Consider the following 22,069-nt stretch of genomic DNA (forward strand, 5'->3'; position numbering starts at 1 on the left):
TTTCCATTGCAGGCACCTTGAGGGCAGGGACTGATGGGAAGTTCTGCTTCTGCACATGAGTCCGGGAATGTTCAGTTCACATTGAGTTCATCATACCCTGACCTGTTCTTAACGCATTGTTGACCACATCTACCGAATGCGATTGTTATGCTCTTTCAAGTCATGCAATATTAATCACTAGTAATTGTTTATTAAGTCATGCAATATCAATCACTAGTAATAGTTTATTAAGTCATCAATCACTAGTAATAGTTTAACAAGGAGGATTTCATACCTGTCTAACCATGTGTTCCCTTTCCCAACCTTTAATCTATTGATGATTAATGTGTATATACAACCCTTGCATTGTATTTGTGTTAACCAATCAGCAACAAGCACATATGTAGTTCTGCACCTCTCTCTGCACATCCCTCACCCCAGTGCTGAAATATACCGGTAAATATTTCTCTAGCATGCTTAGCAGAGAAGTTGGTTGGCCCTCAACACGCTCCTAATGTCCGCCACTAACTTTTGCTTTCAATCAGAATTACAGAAATAAGGAATTCGGAAGCCTTTTGTTGAACAGTCACGGCAAGGTTAAAAGAAAAATGCAGAAAGGTAGAGACACTCAAGGAAATTGCAACCAAAAGGAGGAAATAAGGAGCCACTGAAGGCTCTAAAACCACAGACCCAAACAACCAGTACACAACTAAACCAGAAGCTCTCTTGGACAACCTCCACAGCAAGGGATGTGAGCAAAGAAAGGAGCTTTCAAGCCCTTTTTGCAAAAGCTGTCACGCAGCTGTAAATGACACAGTAGCTCTTACCATAACGATAATGGAATCATAGAATTGCAGAGCTGGTAGGGACCCCAAGGATCCTCTAGAGTCTAGACCAACCCCCTGCAATGCAGGGATCTGAGCTAAAGCATCCAGGACAGATGGCAACCCAACCTCTACTCAAAAACCTCCAAGGAAGGGGTCTTGCCAAATGCAAGGTGGCTCTTTTAAAATGAGATTCAGAAGCAATACAAAACACAAGTGAGCAAGATGATTAAAGATTTTACTGTACAGTCATACCTCATGTTATGTCCGCTTCATGTTACGTTCTTTCAGGTTACGTCCCACGGCGACCTGGAAGTACCGGAAAGGGTTACTTCCAGGTTTTGCCGCTCGCACATGTACAGAAGCGCAAAATGACGTCAAGCGGTGAATCGCAACCCGCACGTGCACAGACACGCCGCTGCGGGTTGTGCTCTTTTCATGTTGCGAACGGGCCTGTTCACAACCAGAGGTACCACTGTAATTCTTAATTCATTCTGGAGGTCCGTTCTTAACCTGAAACTGTTCTTAACCTGAAGCACCACTTTAGGTAATGGGGCCTCCTGCTGCTGCTGCACCGCCGGAGCACGAGTTCTGTTCTCATCCTGAAGCAAAGTTCTTAACCTGAAGCACTATTTCTGGGTTAGCGGAGTCTATAACCTGAAGCATCTGTAACCTGAAGCGTATGTAACCCGAGGTACCACTGTATTCTAAACAGCAAGCAAAATATACATAGCAAGCAAGCACCTCAATTTGCCACTTGGAAGCTCTCAAGAAGAAGCGAAGTTTGCCACAGTTTGCACGACCCTGTGGCCATCAGTCCTTGCATGAGCTTCTCCCAATTCTGCCCCAAACCATCCAATTTACAGATAGCTAGCCTGTGTGGCCAGCCACACTGGCTACGTGCAGATGATCATTCATTACTGGCTACGTGCAGATTATTCCTTAGCCGCCCCCTCCCAATGCCTCACTTTCTCAAAACAATGTTCAGCATCAAAGAAGGTACCCAGCAATATCACTTCCTCCCAACTAATTAGGACATTAAAAGCTGTTCTTCATGCCATCAAAGAACTTAACAAGAGACAGGGAGCGCGAAGGAACAGAGGCAGGGAGTGTAACCATGTCAGATCACTAACAATTTATCTTCCATATAGATTGCCCATACAGAAGGAGAGTTAATATTTGGCTATACAGTGGTGCCCCGCAAGACGAATGCCTCGCAAGACGAAAAACTCGCTAGACGAAAGAGTTTTCCGTTTTTTGAGTCGTTCCGCAAGACGAATTTCCCTATGGGCTTGCTTCGCAAGACGAAACGTCTTGCGAGTTCTTGCGAGTTTGTTTCCTTTTTCTTAAAGCCGCTAAGCCGTTAATAGCCGCTAAGCCGCTAAGCTGCTAATAGCTGTGCTTCGCAAGACGAAAAAACCGCAAGATGAAGAGACTCGCGGAACGGATTAATTTCGTCTTGCGAGGCACCACTGTACAGTGCTACCTCTGGTTGCAAAAGGGATCCGTTCCGGAGCCTCGTTAGCAACCAGAGAGGAATGCAACCTGCATCTGCGCACGTGCGGGTCGCAATCCGCCTCTTCTGAGCATGATGTTATTTTCTGCGTCTGCGAATGCACGAGCAGCGAAACTCAGAAGTAACCCTTTCCGGTACTTCTTGGTCGCTGCGGGACGCAACCTGAAAAGTCGTGACCTGAACCGAACGTAACAAGAGGTATGACTGTACTTTGCCTCTGGCACCCACTTGTGAATATTCCCCACCCACCCCTCAGTAATCGCAAACCCAGGGACTTTTGACAGGTGGAAATTCAACAGGTCCTGCTCGGTGACAGGGAACTCTGGCGGGGGGGGGGGCAACTGCGCCAAAGTACAGCCAAAAACCAGAATCAAAGAGCAGGTGTTGGCAAAGAAGAGTGTTTCAGATGGCTCCAGGAAATTCCAGGCGTATGGCAGCCCTGTAACAGCTCACTTTGCCAGAAATACATCTGGATTAGTATTGGCAATGTGGTCTGTCCCATGTGGAAAACCATGTGCCAGAAGGTCAGCCCTGGTAGGAAGTCGCTTTACTCCTTAAGCCTGTCCAGCAGAGAAACTATAGCAGATCTGGGAAGATTCATAGAATTCATAGTTGGAAGGGAATCCGAGGGTCATCTAGTCCAACCCCTGCAATGCAGGTCGGGACTGGTTTAGAAATTGCCCTGTGTGATAGCATTAGCCTGTCAGAACCATACACCAGTTCTGAGCAGGGTCTGGGATCTTTCCCCGAAGGCTGAAGAAGCAACAGGGAGAATTTCCTACTTTGAGGAGGGTTTTATGCATGGCTAAATTAGTATCTTCATCAAGCTATCTACTATGGCCCCAGGTCTGCTTCACCGAATTGCAGAGTTAGAAAGGACTCAAAGTGTCAGTAGTCCTACCCTCTGCAAAGTCACTGACAGTTCAGGCCTTATGAGCATATATGTGAAATTAAGGTTTTTGGGCGCTGGCATCCATCAGTTTACACCTGTTTACATTGAATTGCATTTGTCCTTTTACCACCCATTCACTCCAGTTTGGAGATGTCCTTTTGGAGTTCTTCACAATCTCTTTTTGCTATAATAATAATAATAATTTTTTATTTATAACCCGCCCTTCCTGGTTCAAAAACCGGGCTCAGGGTGGCTTACAACAAATTTTAAACACATAATTATAAAAGCAGCATAAAATACAGTATAAAAACATGAATAACAATAAAATTCAAAAATCAATTTAGGGGAAATAAGCATTAGATAATCCCCAGGGCTAGCTGGCTGAATTGGTCCTACTTGGGCAGCAAGGAGGCCAAGGAAGAATTAGCTGTGGGGTCTCAGAGCGGGTGATCTTCATAAAAGGGAAGAGGGAGGGAAGGGAAGGGAAATAAAGGATCAGGCAGAATTCAAATTAAAGGCCAGGCGGAATAGCTCTGTCTTTCAGGCCTGGCAAAAGGAGGTTAAATCCTGCAGGGCCCTAGTCTCATGGGACAGAGCATTCCACCAGGTCGAAGCCATCACTGAGAAGGCCCTGGCCCTGGTGGAGGATAGTCTGACTTCCTTAGGGCCCGGGACCTCTAAACTATGGTTATTCATGGACCTTAAGCTCCTCTGCGGGGCAGACCAGGAGAGGCAGTCCCGTAGATACGAGGGCCCTAAGCCACAAAGGGCTTTAAACGTCAAGACCAGCACCTTGAACCTGACCCGATACTCCACCGGGAGCCAGTGCAATTGGTAAAGCACTGGGTGAATATGCTCCCATGGCAGGGACCCCGTGAGGAGCCTCGCTGTTTAGGGAAGCTTAATGTTTGATGTATTACAGTATTTTAATATTTTTTTGGAAGCCGCCCAGAGTGGCGGGGAAGCCCAGCCAGATGGGCGGGGTATAAATAAATTATTATTATTATTATCATTATTATTATCATTATTATTATTCTGCACCTGCTGGAGTTTGTGGGCCAGTTTCAAGGGCAGCCCCGCGGAGAGCAAATTACAGTAGTCAAGCCTGGAGGTGACTGTCGCATGGATCACTGTGGTCAGATCCGGGCGGGAAAGATAAGCATGCAGTAAGGTATGTTGTAAGGACGCAGAACAGTTTAGCATCATCAGCAAACTTGGCCACTTCACTGCTCACACAGAACTCTGTATCGTTTAAGAGCAAGTTTAAAAGCGTAGCGTCCCCCCCCCCCAAACCGTGGGAAAACACTGGCTCCCTCCGCCTGAAAGCGAGATGGGCGCCGCACCCCATAGTCGCCTTTGACTGGACTTAACCGTCCACTGCTCCTTATCTTTTCTACCTTTTAACACATCTCTCCATTTGGAGAGCTTTTCGTTTGTTCCTACCATTTCCTTCCTGCAACTTCACCAGTTCCTGGTCCTAAAGAGGACCTCTCCTCTTGCCTTCGCAGCATTTGCCCCGCGTCGTTCCCCTGTTCTTAAATTTCGCAAACCCGGCCCCGCAAAACCACCGCTTTTCCAACCCACAACCTCCTTTTCCCCCATCTCCAAATAAGAGAACGCGCTTGCCGGAACGCTTCGGGCGTCGCCTGGGCATGTTTCAGACACTGCCCACCTACCACCTCCTTGAAAGCCAAAACGCGAACCCCGCAAGGTTAGACCAGCCCCTGCCATGTCCCCTTGGATGCGCAGGACAGACCCAGGCAGCCATCCCGAGCGGCGGCCGCTCCAGTCTCTGGGAGTTCCAGGGTCGCCCTCGGAAAGTGGCGGCAGGGGTTGGACTATGGGGGTCCCTTCCAACGCTTTCATTCTCTCGTTCTACAAGTCCCGAGGCCGCTCTCCCCGGGACGGAACCCCCCTTCCCTTTGGCCACCCTGCGCGTCCACGGCCCGGAGCGCAACACTCGAACCCAGAGCTCTGCAACGCCCAACTCGCCCCGGCCAAGACGACGCCTCCCCGCCAAGCCCTTCTCACCGTTCACAGGCTGCCTGCCCAAGCTGACAGGAGGCGCTCCAGCAGGGAAAAGAGCGCCCAAGCCCCTCAGGCGAACAGGGAGAGATGCGCCCGGGAGCCGCAGGAGGAGAGCTTTTCCCCGAGGAAGACGAGCAGAGCTCCAAGCCGCCCCTCCATTCACTCCCCGAGAAGCCACTCCGGGCCAGCCCCAGCTGGATTGGACGGCCTGAGGGCCAGGGAGGCGAGGACTTCGGAGATCGGTCCCCTTTCCACGCAGCTCCGCAAACTTCGCGGAGTTTTCTTGCAAAGCGCGCAAAACGAAAAAGCAACGCGTGGGAAGCAGGTGCGCGCGCTTACTTTCCGTTTGGAGATGCTCCTGGAGAGCTCTGGGCACTTTGGGAATTTCCAGCAACTGGTGCCCGTTTTCAGCAAAGCCTTCCCCAGCCACCGTTTGTTCCCGCCTTTAAAGAAAAAAAAAAAAAAAGCAAGTCAGAAATCCGGGAGGTTTTTGCCTCAGCAAAGGGAAAGGAAACCGAAAGCGGAGAGAGGCTCCTGCTGCGTTTCCATAGTTTTGCCCAATCCTGGCTCTGCCAGATCTGAGTCATCCTATGAAAGCAGAGTCGCGACTGGATGCAGCTCTCCCCGGCAGAGAGAAAGAAGGATCCCTCTTAGGATCTTCCCGTGGATTTTACGCAGTGCCCTGTCTGTCCGGAATGATTCTTTGCGGGGCGTTTCTAAGGGGACAAGGCTGAAACCGAGTAGTAGAACAAACGCCCGCGCACAAAGCTTGTCGAAGTTTTAAGTGTAATGTACTGTGCATAAAAGGCTGTGTTTAACAGCATTGTATTTAGAAGTGCTGCATAGGAAGTTATTTCTTTAAACACAAATCTAGTGTTTTTCCATTGTGCCTGAGCAAAACTAATCCCATGAACCATCACGGGATGTAACCTGAGAACTGGTGTAAGTGAATTTACCCCTAGAGGACGCCTGCACACCACTGAACCAGTGAGAGACACAGAGAAACTCCCTTTTAATAAAGATGCTTAATATCTTACTCTGGGAGAGAGAGGAACTTTATAGAACTGAAACTCGGTTTTTTGCAGTGTATTACTTTATTATTTTGTAACTGAATATTTAAGACTGTTCTGTAGTAAAGTTTGAAATTCATTCTGGCGGTGAAGAGAATTAATTTCTACACAAGGTTCAGGCCAGAGATACTAGCTGTACAACTTGTAACACAAGTGCCACAGGAGAACACTGGGTTAAAATTAAGAGACACAGAACCATAGAATTGTAGAGTTGGAAGGAACATCCTACAGTGCAGGAATCTCAACTAAGGCATCCATGACAGTTGACCAGCCTCTGCTTAAAAACCTCCAAGGAATGAGAGTCCACCTTCTCCCCAAGGAGTCCATTCCACTGTCAAAACAACTCTTATCACCAGAAAGTTGTTGGAATCCCCTTTATCATCTTGGTTTCCCTCCTCTGCACACCTTCCAGCTTCTCAACATCCTTCTTAAATTGTAGTGCCCACAATTGGACACAGTACAGTGGTGCCTCGCAAGACGAAATTAATTCGTTCCGCGAGTCTTTTCATCTTGCGATGTTTTTCGTCTTGCGAAGCACGGTCCGCAGCAACTGCGCCTCTTCAAGCGGCTTTAAGAAAAAAGCGAACAAACTCGCAAGACGTTTTCGTCTTGCGAAGCAAGCCCATAGGGAAATTCGTCTAGCGAAGCAACGCAAAAACCGAAAAACCCTTTCGTCTAGCGAGTTTTTCGTCTTGCGAGGCATTCGTCTTGCAGGGCACCACTGTATTCCAGGTGTGGTCTGGCCAAGGCAGAGTAGAGTGGTACTATCACCTCCTGGCAAATAGAAGGGGAACAAATGGAGGCAGTGAGAGATTTTACTTTCTTGGGCTCCATGATCCCTGCAGATGGTGACAGCAGCCACAAAATTAAAAGACGCCTGCTTCTTGGGAGAAAAGCAATGACAAACCTAGACAGCATCTTGAAAAGCAGAGACATCACCTTGCCGACAAAGGTCCGTATAGTTAAAGCTATGGTTTTCCCTGTAGTGGTGTATGGAAGTGAGAGCTGGACCATAAAGAAGGCTGATCGCCAAAGAATTGATGCTTTTGAATTCTGGTGCTGGAGGAGACTCTTGAGAGTCCCATGGACTGCAAGAAGATCAAACCTCTCCATTCTGAAGGAAATCAGCCCTGAGTGCTCACTGGAAGGACAGATCCTGAAGCTGACCTGGAAAAGACCCTGATGTTGGGAAAGATGGAGGGCACAAGGAGAAGGGGACGACAGGGGACGAGATGGTGGGACAATGTTCTCGAAGCTACCAGCATGAGTTTGACCAAACTGCGGGAGGCAGTGGAAGACAGGAGTGCCTGGCGTGCTCTGGTCCATGGGGTCATGAAGAGTCGGACACGACTAAACAACTAAAGAACTAAACAACAACAACAGGACCGTTCCTGGGGTTACAGGAATTCTAAGGTCATATATATATATATATATATATATATATATATATATATGTACATATGAATGTACATAAATGTACAAGACAAACACATACATAAGTATATAAACCACGTGTCTGAAATAGTACAGGAGAACAATCCTGAAGCCATTTTGGCTCTTCCAAATTGACCTCAAATATTTCTCTGTGTTACAGCTAAAATCTGGGTGCGGGGTTACTCTGCCACCCAGCTCATCGGACTAAGTCCGTGGGTCCCTGCGGAAGAAAGTGAGCTCAGCCGGACGCAGGAGCAAACTACAGAAGATCCAAGTTTATTGCGCAACAGGTTCAAGGCGAGATTGAACAGCGAGAAAGGGGTGACATGAACTTTTGAAATTTCCCTCCATATCCCAGAATACAGTGCAAAATACATCCCAGTTACATCATGAATACATTAAGAAGAGGTTGGGTTACACAGATTACATCATGAATACATTAGGAAGAGGTTGGGTTACACAGATTACATCATGAATACATTAGGAAGAGGTTGGGTTACACTGGATTAACATATGGAGGAGGGAGGGGGGAATATGCAGAGAGCTGGAGATATGCGCAGATAAGCACATCCTGAGAAGACAATGGTCCATGTACGCATAGTCTGTCACCTGGCATTGCCCGGAGGAAGGGCTTGGCAGAGCGATTTGACCAGATTAGGGTCTTGACACCTTACTTGAGAGATTATGGAGGACAGGGGAGGGGTGATGGAGTCCTAGAGAAATTGAGCAAATATATTGTAGTGAAGAAGACATGCCCCCCCCCCTTCCGTAACAGTCCCCCATTCGGAGATAGATTTGCATTAAAGTTCTGTAAGAACTTGCAAATCTTTTCTCCGCACCCTAAATCTTGGTGAGTGGGAATAGGCTCTAATGGAAAAGGAGGTGGGTTGAGCAGGGCAGCAAAAGAGGGAGCAACACTGACGAATACAATGCAACTTGGTATCTACCGTATAGCTGGATATAGGATATTATATAAAAGAACATCTGTTATATTTGTGTATCTGAAGAAGTGTGCATGCACACGAAAGCTTATACCAAGAACTAACTTAGTTGGTCTTTAAGGTGCTACAGGAAGGAATTTTTTTATTTCATCTGTTATATTTTGTTACTAAATTACTTGTGGCATTCTAGCTCTTGGGAGAAGCATTTTCAATAATGGTGTATGCTTTACATTTAGCAGGAAGGTCCACTACTGACTGAAAAAAAATGCAGTCTGCTTTTTAGCCCCACCGTTTTTGTGTTCTCAGGTGCCAAGCTAGCTCTTCTGTGGTCTCACACCGGCATAGTGGTACAGTAACATATCCTGTTGAATCCCCTCAGGGCTTTCATTTAACCATGTCGCCTGGCACTCACCATAGCTGGCACAGGCTTGGGCATATCATGAGAGATACGTCTGCGCCTTGGCCTTTCTATGGTGGTTTTATTTTTTTCAGGCTCTGGTCTTGCACTCATGGAAAGTTGCTCACTTGCTCTTAAAGGACCAAAAGCTAGTTGCAGCCTGGATACACGTGCCCAATTCCAGCAGAGTCCAATTTGAATTTATCTTGCCCCATGGTTCTCAACTTTTCCAAACCAATATGTTAAAACCAAAGCCATTCTGATAGGGGGCATTTGTCCGAATGGGTCAATTTAACTCTATAGGGGACCATTCTTGCTACATCAAGGCATATACACGTTTCTTGTTAGTCGTGTCCTCAAATAAATAAATAAAATTTGGGACATGATCTACACCCAATTTCATTTGGCATCCTAATCAAAACATCTCAAATAATAATAAGGAGCGTTGCTTCAAATCTACCTGATAAAATATGGTTCCGATAATAATACCTGGTTGTGGTTAGATTAATTTCACAGCTATACAGGAAAACCAAGATTAATAAGTAAATAAATACAGAGCAATTGCTACTTGAAGACAGTACTGAATCTGCAAGAGATGCAGAGAAGTCATAGAAAAGATTTGAAATAGTTTTCTGGAACAGAAAGAAAGAAATAGTAAAATCTGGGAACTTCATGTATAGAAAAACATTAAATACATAAATAAATAGGTAGGGAAGGTTGGCACTCTGCAGAGTGCCAGGTGGGATAAGGAAATAATCTAAATATAGTCTGCTCTATTGGAAGGCATTGTAATATATGGGAACCTCCATGAAAACTTGGGGTGTAAGCCATATCCTTCTGCTGTTCATAGTTATGTATGTTACATAATGCAGAAACAATTACCCACAGAAATTTTTCCTTTGTGGAGATAACACATTATCAGACACACTTCAGTATTCCTACATAATAACACATAATACGCAAAACAAACTAATTAAATATCAGTTGCATATTGACACAATTGTGATCATTTATGCATGTATCTTTTGAATCCTGGAGCACAGAGGCTTGAGGTTCAAGTGAAAAAATGTCCTTGCAATTCAACTCCTCCCCCCTTTGTCAGCCCCACTCCCCCATTAGTCTATATCCTTTGAAAGAGATAGCTGTGGGCACTTTGCAAACTCTGGTGCCTGTTGTTGCAGGTCTTGTGATGGCGAAGAACTGTTGAGGGGTTGTTGCTGCTTTTCATCATTGCACATCTGTATAAGTGATATCCTGTAAGGGGGCAGGGTTTTGGAGACTTGAAAACACAGTTAGTATAGAAAGAGAACTGTACAAAAAAAATACAAAGGTTAAAAAATTAAAAAATTAAAAAAGCAAAAAATTAGATTAGCAGTCAGATGAAAACAGACTTGACACAAAGACATCAGACTTAGGAAAGAATCATTATTAAATAATACAAAGATATTATCAAAACCACACAGATTACTACTGGACTGAAAAAATGGGAAAACAATGGGGGGGAAACTTAAAATTCACCATGTGCTATCTGATAAAAGAGCTTCATGAAACTGACTTTCAACATGTGATGAACATGTCCCCAAAGTAAAACACACACACACAAAATGACCTATGAGGAACCAAAATAAATAAATGCTAAGACAACATCCCAAATGATGTGACAGCATCGGCTGTAATGTTAATAGCGGAATACTGGGAAATGAGTTAATACCAAGAAAAAATGAATGGCAATTTAAAGTTGTGCAAGTACCTTGCACTAGCCAAAATGACAGAATTAATAAGAAATGCTCAGGCAAAAAGGTAAACAAATACCATTCCACGAACAATGTTTGGTTGTGCTTCGATTAATTTCATATATATAATGGAAGAACTGATTTTTAATAAACGAAAACAGAATATTTGTAACCAAAAAATGTCAAAGCCACAAAGAGATAGAGGGAAGTCACTAATATAGCAGGGATTCAGACTTGTTTCACAGAACAGAAAGAAAGTTGCTGTGGGAGGGGAAAAAAGGGACAAACACTTTGTTATCGGGGTTCACATATCCTGTTAAAAGGGAAAATTATTTCATGTGAGAAGCCTGTCAGGAAATGCTGTTCCTAAAATTCCCATTGAGGGGGGGAATGCTTTGATATTTACCTGTGAAAAGAATTTGGCATGTTAAGATTTGGAACCTGGAAAGCTCTTGACTTTTGATGGGCTAGTTTTTTAACCCTTTTGTCTTACGTAGCCCCTGGAGCAAAGACACATTAAGGTTGATTTCCCTCAATGGTTCCAAGTTTTACATAAGGAAATTTGGATAGGTTTCTCGCACACGCTCTCCAAGCTTCCTTTCCCCTTTACAGTTCCCCCCTTCCCCCCCTCTTTTTTTTTTTTTTTACTGATCTGGCCTCTGTGCATGTGCAGAGTTCATGTCTCAGCAAACCTTTTATACTATTGAAAATCTTGAATCTTTTGGCTAAATTACCATTTGAATAAGTGAAGGGTAAGGAGTAGATTTAAAAAATAGGGTTAGATTTTTAAAACAAAAAAAAACTCAGCAATTCAAGCTAGCAATTGCAGCCCAAGCAAAAGGGGGTGCTTCCTTTATGTACAGGAAAGGGCTATCATTATTGGTCATTTATTGGTCATTTTGTCTGGTCATTCGCGGAACAATGAACTGCTCTCTTATTTATGAATAAAATGGCCAGAGAGTCAGAATTCATAGGATCTTTTAACATTCTCAGTCATTTCAGCCACAAATTGGGAAAGTTGAAAGGGACCCTGGGGTCATCTAGTCCAGCCCTAAAATACAGGGTTCATAGCAAGATTTGTACTACCAGAGACACACACATACTTGTGTACACAGACACAACTGGGGAAGAGACCACAAGCCATGCGCCTATCACAAGCCATGCGCCTATCATGTACTAAGGAAGAGGAAAATAAAAGTACCCAACTTTACACAGAACCCTTTTAGCAGATCTTGAAGCTAGTTTGAGTGAGAGTTTACTTCCTTAGACTAAAGAGTGAGAGTTCCTAGATAAATTATCTTTAAAGACTGAAGTGAACATTTTTCCTAAGATAGGGAGAGGATCTCTTATAAAGCATAGTTAAAACAGCCATAGATGTGATTTTAAAGGGAATACACAAGTGTTGCCCCCCTCCCCTCTTTGCAGTTTCCTTTAAAGGAAGCTTACTCGGGAGTAAATTTACCTGGCACAGAATAAGAAGGAGAAGGGGAAAAAAAACTAAAAAAAAAAAACTGAAAGAGACAGAATGAAACAAGGGGGGCATTTTCTAAGAAAAGAGGCCAGGACGTCTTATAGAGACTGATATCAGGAGCCTTACAATAACTCTCACAATAACCAAATCAAAGTTAAAACTGGACTCACATAATTTTCTTAGAAGGAACACCATACTTTCATAGGCATATGCTTAATGAAATACATACACTGCATTTTAGCTTGAGAGCAGTTGGCTCAACTAGGCTTTTGCAGCAGAAACATTAGGTTAACTTCACATTCCAAGATAGACTGGAACACAGGTGTACTCACAAACTCAAAAGTTACAACACAACATCATTTACCATTAGACTTAAAATCACCCTCCTCTCTTAAACTAGAGGAAGGAGGTGGGGTAATCCTCCTTTCAGAACACAAGTAGCACGTATACAGGATTTTACCACTTGGGAGGAAAACTCTCTTTTGGAGCCCCTCTCAAATAACAAACATTTGCACACTTCATTCTCAATTTTTGTCTTATTTTAGGACTGCTAAGGTCCAGCATGGTTTCCTTAGATTTAGAAATTTGAAGCAAGCTTGCAGTTTAAACTATGCACACTTAAGAAAGGCAGTCTGCCAGAGACAGAAGGAACAGACAACACACATAACAGACAACATGTAAACATACATATTCTCATATATGTATTAACAGACAACACACATAACAGACAACATGTAAACATATATATTCTCATCCTTTAGTTGGTTATTGCTGGAGTTGGGCCACTACCTTTGGCTTCCTTAAGTGAAATTAGTAGGAAGGTCCCACATGGTTTTATGAGCCTCCTTGCCTCTTCAAACACACCACCAGTTAATCAAACTGGCAGGGCTCACAACGCTTGGTTGACTGGGTACCCCTTTATGATTCACGCGTGTCTAGACAGAAAAGGGGGAAAGAAAGGGGTCTGTAAGGATTGGTATGTCTAGGGGTTTGGTATGCTTAGTACAGGGACGTATAGTAAAGAAGAGAAGGGGCTTCTAGTTGCCTGGCAACTTCCTTAGTGGGTTTTAGAGAGCTCTAGCTATCCGGTTCCTTGCGTTCCCTTTCCTATTTCCTTATTTCCTATTTCCTTATTTCCTTATTTCCTATAACCTGGGGTCTCTTTCCACTCTGCCGGTCCTGCCCAATTCCTCATGGGCTATCCCTCCTGGCAACCTCCTACCTATCGTCACATCTCAGGAAAAGGGGCCCTACTGGACGCCCGCGCCATGCGGTGCCAGATCGGGTGATCCCTGGATAGAATTTTGAATCGAAAATCCCCCTTGCTTTCGGAAGCGGGCTTACGATACACGTGGTACGTAGCTCCGACCGGTGCGGCTGGGATTGATACAGAAAGCAAGACCACTTCCTGCCCCCTAGCAAGGACGCTCGGGAAGTTCGGAAAGAGAACTCCAACCCCTTGCTTTCAACTGGGATGCCCGTTGCGGAGAGTCGGCTATCTTTCAAGTCGGGTCTCTCCGTCTTACTTTCGGGCTCCCAATTGGTGCGGCTGGCTGGAGATTTTAAGGAAAAGAGATAGAGCTCAGAACCCCCCTTTCGGGTTGAGCAGCGGTCCACGGTCTCTCTCACCACTTGGACCAAGAGACAGGCGAGAAGGAGCGATAGAGAGGAGGGCAGAGAATTCAGTTGCCAGGAGACTTCCACCCCCTTCCCACCAGTGCACTGGATTTTTCCTTTTCCTTATACTCACGCGCCTTCTATGATGATCCCGGGATCGATGAATAAGCCGGCTGGATCCCTCTTTGCTCCCCGGCTGAACTCCTGGGGCTTTCGATTACCGCCCGGAAGATGGCCGGGGGTCCAAAGGATCTTCCCAGGCAAAATGGCCCGGTGCCGGCTGAAGATTTCAGGGCCCCCGGTCAGCAACGCGGGAGAACCGCATCAAGCCCCACGTTGGGCTGCCAACTGTTACGGCTAAAATCTGGGTGCGGGGTTACTCTGCCACCCAGCTCATCGGACTAAGTCCGTGGGTCCCTGCGGAAGAAAGTGAGCTCAGCCGGACGCAGGAGCAAACTACAGAAGATCCAAGTTTATTGCGCAACAGGTTCAAGGCGAGATTGAACAGCGAGAAAGGGGTGACATGAACTTTTGAAATTTCCCTCCATATCCCAGAATACAGTGCAAAATACATCCCAGTTACATCATGAATACATTAAGAAGAGGTTGGGTTACACAGATTACATCATGAATACATTAGGAAGAGGTTGGGTTACACAGATTACATCATGAATACATTAGGAAGAGGTTGGGTTACACTGGATTAACATATGGAGGAGGGAGGGGGGAATATGCAGAGAGCTGGAGATATGCGCAGATAAGCACATCCTGAGAAGACAATGGTCCATGTACGCATAGTCTGTCACCTGGCATTGCCCGGAGGAAGGGCTTGGCAGAGCGATTTGACCAGATTAGGGTCTTGACACCTTACTTGAGAGATTATGGAGGACAGGGGAGGGGTGATGGAGTCCTAGAGAAATTGAGCAAATATATTGTAGTGAAGAAGACATGCCCCCCCCCTTCCGTAACACTCTGCAAGGAGGAAGGAAATGGGAAAAGCTTTCCAATTGTCTTTGGATTGTAGGGGCTTACACCTCCCTTTTCAAATACAGTCTGGCAAGGATCTGTTAAGCTGAGCACTCTCAATATGCGTAAGAGATTCAGGAACTAAGTATTTACCATCTCAAAGGAATGGCCAGGCTACCCAGAAAAGGCAATCAGATAAGCTATTATCAGGTATCACACTCAAATTTCTGCTGGGGACCACCTCCTTCTGTGATGTATGTATGATGTTTTTGGGGGTGGTTGTGAGCTACAGGGGAGGCAATTTCAAAAGTCTATATAAGAGCTTGCACACCAATGTTCTGGGTTCCTCTCCACCCTCCCTGCGTGGGGTGAGCAGACCCTGTTGCAACAGTTCAATAAAGATCAGGCTTACTAGCTGCTTTGCTTCTCAATATTCTCTGGTTGGCCTCTGTTATTTTCTCCGACCGATGGATAACCTGCAAAGGACTCTACAAGGGCTCTTGTGTCCCCCGTAAGGGAATACGGGCAGATTCCAATGCTTCCAATAACTGTTTTACGAATTGTGGCTGTCAGCTGTGTTTTTTTCTGTGCTTCATTTCCAGCGACCTCACACTTTGCAAAAAAAGGAAAACCATGCACATATATTCCTGTGACCCAGCAAAACAATTAAAGCAGTCCATAAAAGCTTGTGCCATTATGCATTCCTAAGTCTTCAAAGTGCTGCAAGGCTATTTATTGGCTAGCTGGTGTGTTTTTTTAAAAGCTTGCTGGCATTTGGACATATTCAAGGAGCTAAGGAAAGACACTATCCCAGCATTGTCCAGAAGTGATCAATCTCTTTGTAGATAAGAATCAGTTGCTTGCATTTAAATTCCGTTGTGAGGAGTCGTTTCACTCCAGGGAAACAATTAACTACAAACCCCAAAGACTGAATTATTCCGTTCTGCCATTGGAACCAGAAAGTGTGGTTGGCTCAACCAGGCTGACTTGGTGAAAACATACATTAATTGCTTTGATCTAATTATTAAAAATACAAATAAATTAGGGTTGCATATTTTGAAGAGAGCAAAAAAGAGGACACATTTGTCAATTTCTATTTTTAACTATTGGATGCAGGTGGTGCTGTGGTGTAAACCACTCTTGCACTTGCCAATCGGAAGGTCGGCGGTTCGAATCCCCACGATGGGGTGAGCTCCCGTTGCTCGGTCCCTGCTCCTGCCAACCTAGCAGTTCGAAAGCACGTCAAAGTGCAAGTAGATAAATAGGTACCGCTCCAGTGGGAAGGTAAACGGCGTTTCCGTGCACTGCTCTTGTTTTGCGAGAAGTGGCTTAGTCATGCTGCCCACATGACCCAGAAAAACTGTGGACAAATGTCAGCTCCCTCAGCCAGTAAAGTGAGATGAGCACCGCAACCCCAGAGTCGTTCGCAACTGGACTTAACTGTCAGGGGTTCTTTACCTTTACCTTTACTTTTAACTATGGATCGCAATGACGACTCTCATTTTTTCATGTAGTAAGTGGCCTTGAGTGTGTGGAAATGTGGCATACGAATAAAATTATGTATGTATGTGTGTATGTATGTATGTATGTATGTATTTAATAGTCCGAACTCCAGTGGGGTTGCTAAGTTGGTCAGCTGCACCAGAGAGATGCCTATGGACCCAAGAAAATCTTCTAATACAAACAATTTGAAAAAAGAAAGATGCAGATGGCCGTACAACAGAGATTTCCCTGAGCTGTGACTCCTGTGATGAATTTTAAGGGTGGGGGGTCCCCAAAGGAGTGGCAGACAGATACAAACTCTGAGCAAAAGCAAAGCCTATTATTGGCACAAACACACACAAGGACAAGTCTCTCTGAAGGAGCCACAGGAGGACTGCGGTGTGCTTTTTACCTTTATAGGTGAAGAACATTCTTATGCATGGGTAGGCAACCTAAGGCCTGGGGGCCGGATCTGGCCCAATCGTCTTCTAAATCCGGCCCACAGATGGTCCAGGAATCAGTGTGTTTTTACATGAGTAGAATGTGTGCTTTTATCTAAAATGCATCTCTGGGTTATTTGTGGGGCATAGGAATTCGTTCATTTCCCCCCCCACACACACACAAAATATAGTCCAGCCCCCACAAAGTCTGAGGGACAGTGGACGCTTCAGGTTACAGACGCTTCAGGTTACAGACTCTGCTAACGCAGAAATAGTACCTCCAGTTAAGAACTTTGCTTCAGGATGAGAACAGAAATCGCGCGGCGGCAGCGGGAGGCCCCATTAGCTAAAGTACCTGAGGTTAAGAACAGTTTCAGGTTAAGAACGGACCTCCAGAACGAATTAAGTTCTTAACCCAAAGTACCACTGCTTAACCATTACAACACACACAGGCGAGGCAAAGCCAATCAGGGATTTTTCACAAAGCCTTCACATCCTTCCTTTATTCATTAACTTTTGATTAAATGCCGCTATCCCTCAACATCCTCATGAATTAACTAATGATTAATTGCAGCGGTTCTCCGTGGCTGACTCCATTCTTCTATATTGACTTACGATTGATATAGTCGTTCTAACCCGCTGAATTCCTTGCTTTCTGCCAGAGCATGGGAAATCCGGTTGCTATAGTCGCTATCTATAAACATCAGTCTACTGAAAAGGGCTACCTGCAGTTCATGGGCATATGGCTAAGCTACAAAACGAATTCAGATAAAACAAGAAAACATAGCTTTCCCCTTTGCTTGCATTGCAGGGGGTTAGACTACAAGACCCATGGGGTCCCTTTTCCGACTCCACAGTTCTATGATCACAGAGTATTTTATACTGAAATAAAAAAAATTAAGGTCTCATTCATATATATAATGTTCATAAATGTACCAAGCAAACATGTACATAAATATATAAACCACGTCTGAAGCAGCACAGGAAAACAGCCATGAAGCCATTTTGACTCCCAAACTGACCAAATGTTTTCTTCAAAGTCAAAGGAAAATGGAAACGCCTCCCCGTTGTCTTTTCCTTCACAAATCCTGTCTTAAGGGTATGTCTGTGTATGAATAGGGTGAGCCTGTGACCTGGCTCAGGAACAAAGTACAGTGGTACCTCGCAAGACGAATGCCTCGCAAGACGAAAAATGCGCAAGACGAAAGAGTTTTCCGTTTTTTGAGTCGTTCCGCAAGACGAATTTCCCTATGGGCTTGCTTCACAAGACGAAACGTCTTGCGAGTTCCTGCGAGTTTGTTTCCTTTTTCTTAAAGCCGCTAAGCCGCTAATAGCCACTAAGCCGTTAATAGCCGTGCTTCGCAAGACGAAAAAACCGCAAGACGAAGAGACTCGCGGAACAGATTAATTTCGTCTTGCGAGGCACCACTGTATTTGTCATTACAAAAGACTGGCCAGGCTCCCCAGGGTATCCAATCAAGTAAGCATTAACAGGTAACCTGCCAGACAGGAGATAAACAACGCATTCAGATTGCTGTTGTAGACCGCCCCTTCTGTGATGTAGGTATGATGTATCTGGGGGTGGTCTTGGATTCCAGTGCGGGCAATTTAAACTGCCTATATAAGGGCGGACACACCTTTCTTCGGGGTCTTCCTCCTTCTCCTGCGTGTGAAGGGGGCACCCTGTTGCAACAGTTCAATAAAGACCAGGCTTACTAGCTGCTTTGCTTCTCAGTATTCTCAGGTAGGCCTCTGTTGTTTTCTCTGACTGATGGAGAACCTGCAAAGGACTCTATAAGGGCTCTTGTGTCCCCCATAAGGGAAGAAGGGCAGATTTCCATTTATTACAGTTCGAATTCCAAAACGCTTGGAAGCTCCTGCAGCCAATCCGAAGCCACGTTGGACGTGTGGGTTCCAAAGAACTTTTGGAAACCGGAACACTCACTTCCGGGTTTGCGGCGTTTGGGAGCCCAAACGTTCGACTTGCAAGGCGGTTGGGATACAAGGTACGACTGTACCATTAAATAGTAAGCTACCTGTTTATGCTACTGAGTGTTTTGGGGGTGCATAACAAAAACAAACCATCTCATATAAAAGGAGTTAAAGTCTCAGTTCTCAGCCCAACCATCAACTCTGCATGATCCTTCCTTAAAAAAATAAAAACAAATAATTGCATTGATGTCAGGTTTTCACTCGTACATCAAACTTTCTTGAATGCACTAAATAAAAAACAACTGTAGGCAGTGTTTTTTTTCTGGGGGGGGAATGTGGGGGAGACGCATACCCCTAAACATTTTGTGAATCTTAAGTTTGGCCTCATTGAGGGGCAGTATTTCAATAGGAGTAGGAAAATGAGAGTACCCCTCAACATTTTTTAAGGGAAAAAAGCACTGGCTGCAGGAAACAAGGAACCGGAACAAACACGGACAGGCTTTTAAATAAGTGTTGCACCCCATCCTAGCCTCCAATTCCAGGTGCTTAATTTGTGGTTCCTTTTGGGAACAAGGCAAAACAGAGACTCTGGTGTCTTTGGCTATATGGAGCAGCAACAGAAGGAGGTGAGTGCTCACTGGAAGGACAGATCCTGAAGCTGAGGCTTGAATACTTTGGCCACCTCATGAGAAGAGAAGACTCCCTGGAAAAGACCCTGATGTTGGGAAAGATGGAGGGCACAAGGAGAAGGGGACGACAGAGGAGTAGATGGTTGGATAGTGTTCTCGAAGCTACCAGCATGAGTTTGACCAAACTGCGGGAGGCAGTAGAAGACAGGAGTGCCTGGTGTGCTCTGGTCCATGGGGTCACGAAGAGGCGGACACCACTAAACGACTAAACAACAACAACAGAAGGAAGAGCACAAACTTCCTGCTCTGCCTCTCTGGCCTCCCAGCCTGCTGCTTTTTCTAGGTCATATTATGCACACTTTCAACTCAAAACTCTACCTTTTGTGCAAATTGAGGGGCACTTGATGTCTCACACAGAGCCCTGTCTCTTTGCCTTCCTTAATGGCCCATCACTCAAGCAATGACCTCAACCCAGGAACTAGCTTGGTTTACAGTATATGCTAACATTTGCTAGGATTATATGCACTTCTAAAATATTATTTTTCAGTTTTTAAAAAATATTTTGGCAACTATACAAATCCAATATTACAATAAACAAAAATATTCTGACTTCCTCCACTCCCATCCCTTCTGGGGTTTCTAATTTTATTTTAATTTATAACCTTGCATTTTCTTCATTATTCCAAGTATTAATTATCCCTTGGTTTCCCTTTAAGTTCTATTTTACCTGTTTGGTTTAAATTAGTCCTGCTAATGAATTTATGTGTGCGCAATAACATTTCAAATGATCTACCATTTCCCCCCAGTCTCTGATAAAGTTTTTCTCCTCTTGATTCCTTATTGCTCCCGTTAGTTTTGCCATTTCGGCATAGTCCATAAATTTATTCTGCCACTTCTCATTGGTTGGTAAAGGGACCCCTGACCGTTAGGTCCAGTCGTAGCAGACTCTGGGGTTGCGGCGCTCATCTCACTTTATTGGCCGAGGGAGCCGGCGTACAGCTTCCAGGTCATGTGGCCAGCATGACTAAGCCGCTTCTGGCGAACCAGAGCAGCGCACGGAAACGCTGTTTACCTTCCCACCAGAGCAGGAACTATTTATCTACTTGCACTGGCGTACTTTCGAACTGCTAGGTTGGCAGGAGCAGGGACCGAGCAACGGGAGCTCACCCCTTCACGCCCAAGAGGCTCAGTGGTTTAGACCACAGCGCCACCCACGTCCCTTCCTTGGTTGGTACCAGTGTTCAAAACTCCCATTGTTCTCGGCGCATTTTGCGACAGGGAATTTCATTAGCGTAAGCAGCTTCTGAGCTCTGAGCGCAGTACTGCGCCTAAGATTTCAGATTAAAACTGCAGAGTGGAAGGAAAGGAGGACCTTTTTCTGCCTCCCCATTTCCAGCTGCTCTCTGAAGACTGGAGAATAGACCCTTTTAAGAATATTAGGGGGTGGGTGAATTCGGGGGGGGGGACGACAACAACTGCCCCCCCCCCGCCTAGGCCCATAAGCAGCTACCATTTCGGAGAGGCACGATGACACAAATGTGTGCGTAAAGTCGAGGGCCACATCCCAGAAAGGACTCCTTTCTTTGCACCCTGCGAGCGCATCTGACTTCATCAAACGATTCGGATTTGGCGAAGACCGGATTAGGCGAAGCTCGCGTCCAAACTGTGGAAACGCGACCGGCGCCTCCCTTCGCTTCCTCGAAAGCCTCCGACGGCGGATGCTATTTTCATAGCCCGGGAGTCGGTTTCGTTTCACAGCAAGGTGTTGTTGTTGTTGTTGTTGTTGTTTTGGTGCGTCGGCGGTGTCTGAGTATGGATGAAACAATTTCCGGGAAAGGTTTTGCTGAAAACTTGACACCAGTTGCGGGAAATTCCCAAAGTGCCCCAGGGCTCTCCAGGAGCATCTCCAAAGGGAAAGCGCGCGCGCGCCTGCTTCCCACGCGCTGCTTTTTTGGTTCTGCGCGCTTTGCAAGAAAACTCCGCGAAGTTTGCGGCGCTGCATGGAAAGGGGGCCGACCCCCGAAGTCCCCGCCTCCCTAAATTGCAATTCAGTGGGTTTGTTAGTACGGTCTTATCTGAACCCAGGTGTCCTGGGAGAAGGGCTACTGGAACCATTGGCCAGAATGGAGGAAACTCCGAAGCCGAAGTTGGGTTCATGAGCTATCCTTAACTGCCTTCCACGAGCAGAGATGCGTTTTCCTTGGTGCTGGAATGTGTGTGGGACAGAGACAGATTTATGGATACTAACAAGCCATACACAGGGAGAAAGAGAGGAAATTGGGAATTTCCAGGAAGAAAGGTTGAACAAACAGTGCGCGTGTAATCTTTGCAGCTCCAAACTCCCGTTTCCCTACATTGCAACAAAAATGAGACATTTATTTCTTTCCTGAGGTTTTTGGAATGGGATTATCGCAAAGTTTTTGTGACTTGGCTGTCTGAATATTCTGGTTTATGGCAACAAGGACAAGACAGGCTGCAATGACAGCGATGGTCGGTGAATAAATATTGATTTTAAACTCTGGATAATAGATTTTAGCCGGAGGAGTGTTATTTTTTTAACGTAAATAAGTATATAGGGAATTTTTAATTTTGTCCACCACATTCGCCCCTTTATGCCACTGTAGTACATGTTGCTGATGTTATTTCTGTTGTCTGGTCTTTGACCACAATAAAGATTGATTAATTTGATTGTGACTTGGCCATTGATCATTACAGAGC

At 45.3% G+C, this 22,069-nt stretch overlaps 1 protein-coding gene across 4 annotated transcripts in view; it reads right to left on the reverse strand.

Annotated features, from left to right (window-relative positions):
• The window catches only part of LOC308485279 (PC-esterase domain-containing protein 1B-like), a 37,736-nt gene extending 31,511 nt beyond the window's left edge, over positions 1–6,225 (reverse strand). The window contains exon 1 of one of the 4 annotated variants that reach the window (XM_081020931.1): positions 5,579–6,225. Coding sequence is in view for 1 of the 4 variants with exons in the window: in XM_081020930.1 (XP_080877056.1) it covers positions 4,655–4,657 (3 nt within the window). In the remaining 3 variants the exon portion in view is untranslated. Of the gene's footprint in view, positions 1–1,058; positions 1,184–4,654; positions 4,674–5,242; positions 5,554–5,578 lie in introns of those variants that run through there. The other 3 variants (XM_081020933.1, XM_081020930.1, XM_081020935.1) reach the window with 3 other exon arrangements.
• Between the last annotated feature and the right edge of the window lie 15,844 nt (positions 6,226–22,069).

This window comes from Podarcis pityusensis, assembly GCF_964106645.2.
Source record: "Podarcis pityusensis genome assembly, chromosome: 9".
NCBI lineage: Eukaryota > Metazoa > Chordata > Lepidosauria > Squamata > Lacertidae > Podarcis > Podarcis pityusensis.